Consider the following 6,010-nt stretch of genomic DNA (forward strand, 5'->3'; position numbering starts at 1 on the left):
AGTGTTGGCAGCATCCTCAAGGGCTTAGCCCTCAAGGTATCGTGCTTTTTTGTAAACAGATCTGTGCGGTGCAAACGTTGAATAAATTTAGTGCATTCAAGAAGCTCTCAGCGATTTGGTTTGATTAGTGTACCGACCTGAGGTCTAGAAAGGGAATCTCTTACGCGCCGGTGGAAGTGGTAGGTTCCGAACTTACACGATCTAGCAATCCAGGCATTTGTGTTCTGGGAGCTTACATGACGGTAAATACTTAATGATAAATCTTTCTCATAAAACAACCTTACTAATGAAATCAACTACACGACGTCCTTGAAGAAGAAGCCCTTATCGATAACCGTCAGTTTGGTTTCCGACCCGGAAGATTCACCGATGACTACTTCGAGTTACTTGAAAGAATCCTTGACACTTCACTTAGGGATCACCGACATGTGGAATGCTTATCACTCGACCTCTCCAAGTCCTTTGCTTTTGTCGATTGCAATACTCAAGTCTTAACACCTTTACCGAAAGAAGAATAAAAGGGCGATACATCCAAGTTCTCATCAACGACACTCACTCTAACATCCGACTTATCATCTATGAAGTCCCATCATCAGGATCAGTCAAGGCCCCAACATTGTTCTTGGTAACTGTGAACTCAATTTTTCAGGTCAAACCTAACGACATCCGGATAAGACCAACGCCGACAATATTCTTCTCCTATCAACCTCTTCCTTTCTTAAGATCGCCAGAAGAAAACTACAGCATGCTGTAAACATAGAAGCTGACTGGGTACCAAGTATGGGTTTTCAGTTTTGTCCCTCGCGAATGCCATTAAGATGGTAAAACGACTATAATCGAAACAAAAAAAAAAAAGTTTTGTCCCAAGAAATCCAGTCTTCTCCATTTTAGTCTCAACAGAAGGAGTCTCGGCAAACTACATCCGCTTTTGATGAATAGTCGAAAAAATCCCTCTAGTACACTTTACCCGTCTAATGGGAGCCTGGGTAGACGCCCGACTAAATTTCAAACTGCATTTCAACAACGTTCGGAAAAATGGCACAAACAAAATGAACATCCTACGAATTCTCTCCAACCATACCAGTATGGTCCATTGACACTCGTTTTTCCGCTTTCTACACGGCTGGAGACCATTCCAACATCATTCTACTCCACTTTAGGCAACTGATAGCCCAAAAATACAAAATACAGTCCCAATGCCGGTTTCTTGCTCGTCCACACTTCCTCAGGAGTCATCGATTCCAGTTGACTGACAGGACTTCGGTTGACCAAGTATGCCGTGGTTGACACGGCCTCCGCTCAAAAACGTTTGTCCAACCCGGCATCGTTCATCATTTTCCTGGCCTTCTCGACGAGTGTTCGGATCATCCGTTCGGAAACTCCATTTGGTCTGGAGTATACGGACAGGATGTTTAGAGGATGATATCTTCTTTGTACAGCAATCGTTTCATCGCCTCGTTGACATATTCAGTCCCATTATCCGTTCGCAAAATCTTCAAGGATCGTCCCGTTTGTCGCTCAACCATCGATTTGAATTTCTGGAAAACGTTGACCACCTCAGCGTTCGATTTCAGAAAAAAAACAAATATTTTCCGGTTTGAATCGTCCATAAAAACCACGAAATATCGACAACCGCCGATGGATTGCTTCTCTATTGGTCCGCACACGTCTGAGTGGACCAAATCCAGAAACCTTCGGACCTGCCACCGCTCGAAAAATTTCGCGAGCATGCTTGCCTTTTGCGCACTCCACACTGTCAAAATGGTTTTGCTTGAAATTAAAACCGCTCACCATGCTTTCGAGCTTCCGCATACTTTTCTGGTTCAGATGACCAAGCCGTCGGTGCCAGATACTTGCTTCAGTTGTTAAAAACGACATCTCATCACCATGCTTGCGATTCAATTTGTACAGACCGTCGACTTCAGTACCGGATGCAATAATTGCGCCGTTGTCGTCGTCTTCCACCTTGCAGCCTTTTGCGTTGAATGTAACGGTAAGCCCTTTTTCTCAAATCTTGCCGATTGAGAGAAGATTGGTTGCCAAATCTGGAACAAGCACCACATCTCGAAATTCGATTGGTCCTTCTGCTAGTTCGAGATTCACCAACCCTTTGGCGTCTGACATCATGCTTTGGTTGTTCGCCGTGTCCACCGATTGTTCGTAAGTCTCCAACCTCTTGAAGTTCGCTGTGCTCCTCGCCATGTGACAACTTGCTGCCGAATCGAAAAACCAGTCTTGATCATAACCAAGGTTATTTGATACACTAGGTTCTCCGACTTTCTCAGTAAGAAGGCGAGGAGTGAGCGGGGCTCTCAATGAGTTTGTTTATTTTTTGCTCAGCTTTTCGGTGGTTTGTTGGTAAACAAACTTCACGAGTTCCGCATAGTTGCATAGCTAGCCAAAATAGTTAGCCAAAATGGCTGAATCGGGAATTCGATAATCGGTAACATCTCCTGAATATATATACACCTTGATCATAACCTTTTCGAACGGCCAACATAGCAACCAGAGCTTTCTTCGATTTCGTTTTGTTGCTTTGCTTCACCTGCTGGGGACAATCAGCAGCGAAATGGCCAAGACCTCCGCAAGAAAAACACCGTTTTTCTCTCTTGAATCCAACGCCGCTGTTCGGTCGCCTTTGCTTCTGCTTCGTGAAAAGTGCTTCTTCGATTTGAGCGCCATCTATCGGCCACTTGACATCCTGTAGAACCTGTAAGTTCAATCCCAGGTGCTGGAGTCCCATAATCATTAGACTGTAATACGATGGGAGCCCCTTGAGTGGCAACGACCCAAGCCACTGGTCGTTCACCTCAAATCCGATCTCGCAAAGATTATTCGCCGTTGTCACCAGTTCGTCCACGTAGTATTCAATGGAACCATGCTACTCCAGCTTTACCGATGTCAAACGATCCAGCAAATCACACCTTCGAAGAAGACCGTTATCTTGGAACGCCCTCTGACATGGGAGCGATCCCATGCGTCTCTCGCGCCGGTTGCCTTCTGCAGGATGCTGTAGTTGTTCTTCTCTAACGACAGGCAAATCGTCGCCAGCTCCTGTTCGCTCATTTCCGGATCCACTTCCTGGTTTTCGAACGGTTGAACGCCACGCCACGTTCCTTCTCTGATGAGGGTCATTCTCATCGCAAACGATCACGATGCATAGTTTTGACGACCTTTCAGCTTCTCGATTGCGGAAAAACTAACAGCATCACCGTATGAACGAGATAAGCCTGGACAGCCGACCCGCACACTGTCTCTCTCGCCAGCTGTTCTGTCGCTTCCAGAATTCATCTTCGTCCTGCCTGAACCGCTCCTGTGCGCGTTCGTCCGATGATCGCTCGTTCCGTTTGAACCCATGTTACTGCTGCTCGGATCGTCCCTCGGGATTGATGACATCTGCTTGATGAACTACTTGCTGATTTCTTAAAACTTTTCGGGCTGAGACCACGTTTCGCGCTGGGCCCATAACCACTTGAGAGTTAAAGGAAAAACGTGTGTTCTGGTCAAAGTCTGAAGAACAAGTGAAAATAAATTTTTTGTTTGTTATGGCTACTTAGGGTAACCAAGGATATCCAATTATCCTAGACTACTTAGATGTGAAGCGTTGGTAGTTGTGGATCGTTTAGGCATGAATCCATGCTGGTCGTTGGAAATGTGAGACTTGCAAAACCAAAAAACAGAATCCATAACGACCAGTTTAAAGAGTTTGGATATCGCGCATAGAGCTGATATCCCACGGTAGTTGCTAACATTTCTCTTGTCCCTTTTTTTATGGACAGAAACATATGAGCTTCCTTCCACAGTGAGGGATTAAACCGGAATGTTACTCCAGTTGGACTTGTCCACCTCTGCGCCGCCCGGTTGCGGATCCTGAGACTCCTCCCGGGCGTCGGAGGTGAGCAAAAGCTTGCTAACCGCAGCGTGAGCATCGCGACGGCATCGAGAGTAACCCTCTCGGTCCACGAACTTCCCCGGACTCGACCTCCTGTTTAACCTTCTGGTTGGTCTGAGACATCTCACTGGCTGGTCTCTGCACTGGCGGTCCTTCATCTGCTGGCTGATCCTGCAGCCCTTTTCAGTGCAGCCCTGTTTAGAGTTAATGCAAAACTAGGAATTGAACATTAAAATAGAGCTTGAGAAACGTATAAAACTCTTGAGCCAGGAACATTTCCTGGCTAAGCCACTTCTAGCGATTACCTACAAACGAACCTCGGTGAAATTCAAACGTCCAACACAATGGCCAATTGTGACCGACTCACCAATAAACAAGCGCCGAATTCCATCCCCAAAAGCCGCGGGGTAATAACCTTCGTCAGCCACAGAGATGAGATGACGCATTGCCTTCGATGAGCTTTTTAATTGAAACATAAACCTTAATTAGTGCCCGCTGCCGCCAACTGCCAACTACCAATGGAGGAATAAAAATACAACGACGACTAAGACGTCCAAGAGAAAACAGGGCGCCGCCGCCACCTCCAAATGGCGACGATGACATGAGAATTGTTTTCACTCGTCATTTTCCGTTCAAATCGGGTAGGTAAGCAACTTTGTATCCGTCTACACCCGAACGTGATGGAGTTTTATGGCCAAACCTCTAGCTTTTCTTTTACGGAAGGAAGCAACGGAGTCGGCGAAGTGACCCCTAGAAAGGGGCTCCATCTTAATCCGGTCGCGAGATTTTTCTTGAAACCTTTGTCTCTGACTGTATCTCTGAGAAGAAAATGTATGGGGTAAGAAATGCGGGAGGGTTTCATCAAACACGAACAACAATTCGGCGCTACCTTAAGAGAAGTAGGTAGGTAGGTAATGGATCTCGACTGCTGCCAAGATCTGCACGCGCACTTTCTTCTGCCATCATCTTCAGCATCAGCACTACCAGAAGCTGAAATCGAGACTTTTCCCACCATTTGATTAAACGATGATTACCTGCGACTGGAATCGAATTGCTAAGGTTTTGAGCGCGTTGTGAGGTTTGGCCTTTGCAAAGGTTTTTTTTTTCATCGAGGCCACAAAACGTGTAATGACTTGCACGAATCGTTTTGTTTTAGCTGTCGATTGTGTGCTGTTTTTATTTCCCGGGAAAATTGTTTGTTTTTCTTCTCAGTGAGCTTAATGTAAGATTTTCTGTTAACGTTTGGCCTGAGGTACCTTTTAAACATATTTTAGCATAAGTCTGAGCTTACAATATTTTTTCAAAACTTAATTCTTTTTTGTCATGACTTTGGTTAATAGAAAAAAGTACTCAATAAATTCAACGTTTCAATTCCAATAAAGACATCTTCAAGGACAAACACACTAATTCTGTAAAGGTTTAAAATGTAGTTCAATAACAGAACGGAAATTAAGATTTTTTTTTCCATTCAACACCGAAAAACCTTATCATGATGACATTCAATTCAGGAAAACATCACAAATTCAGAAAATTCGTTTTTTCTTCGTATTAAAATGGATCAACCGTCAAAATTCCTGGAAAGCTAGTACAAATCCAAAGCTCATACTCATTAACAGGAGAAAAAAAAAACGGAACGACGGCCTCCAAAAATATAAACGGACCGGACTTCATTACCATTCAGAAAATGTTAATTAATTAATTTAAATAAATCAAAACAACAAGTCAGAGCCAAAAGACGAGCGCAAGGGAGAGAAGCCGGAAAAAGAAAAATCGGAGTTTTTTTTACTATCCAATTCCGAGAGAGAAGAAGTCTCCCCGTCGTCGTAATGGTTATCGCGCTAATGAGAGTGCGCGCCTGCCCTGGTCCAGATGAGATCAGCTCTCATCGGGACCAGAGATGATGGGTAAGCGTTCTTTCGACTTCGTTTTTGGGTTTTGTGAATATTTTTCGTTTTTTAAGTTGTCAAATTCACGAGAGATTCGAGATGTTGTGGCATCCGATGGTGGTCTTCCGATTTCCCCCTAAATTCAATCAGGTTTTATTATTATTGTTATTATTTTGGGGTTTTCGCTCGAGCTCTCACCGGCGCGGGACTCAAATGTGAGTGACCTTCATTG

General features: G+C 44.6%; 1 protein-coding gene across 1 annotated transcript; it reads right to left on the reverse strand.

Moving 5' to 3' along the window:
* Positions 1 to 1,225: 1,225 nt before the first annotated feature.
* LOC129759663 (uncharacterized) lies at positions 1,226 to 3,135 on the reverse strand. The gene is made up of 5 exons (XM_055757172.1): positions 2,923 to 3,135; positions 2,482 to 2,881; positions 2,019 to 2,213; positions 1,792 to 1,973; positions 1,226 to 1,390 (listed from the first exon to the last, which is right to left on the reverse strand). Exons 1-5 carry the CDS (start codon positions 3,133 to 3,135, stop codon positions 1,226 to 1,228), a joined length of 1,155 nt encoding a protein of 384 aa, XP_055613147.1.
* Between the last annotated feature and the right edge of the window lie 2,875 nt (positions 3,136 to 6,010).

The sequence above is a fragment of the Uranotaenia lowii genome, unplaced genomic scaffold (assembly GCF_029784155.1).
Source record: "Uranotaenia lowii strain MFRU-FL unplaced genomic scaffold, ASM2978415v1 HiC_scaffold_237, whole genome shotgun sequence".
Lineage (NCBI taxonomy): Eukaryota > Metazoa > Arthropoda > Insecta > Diptera > Culicidae > Uranotaenia > Uranotaenia lowii.

Coding starts and splice junctions, on each gene's coding strand:
- LOC129759663 (XM_055757172.1), bottom strand. CDS start 3,135: ATGACCCTCATCAGAGAAGGAACGTGGCGTGGCGTTCAACCGTTCGAA. Junction 2,882..2,922: donor TAACGGTCTTCTTCGAAGGT/GTGATTTGCTGG, acceptor AAGCTGGAGTAG/CATGGTTCCATTGAATACTA. Junction 1,974..2,018: donor AACCAATCTTCTCTCAATCG/GCAAGATTTGAG, acceptor TCAACGCAAAAG/GCTGCAAGGTGGAAGACGAC.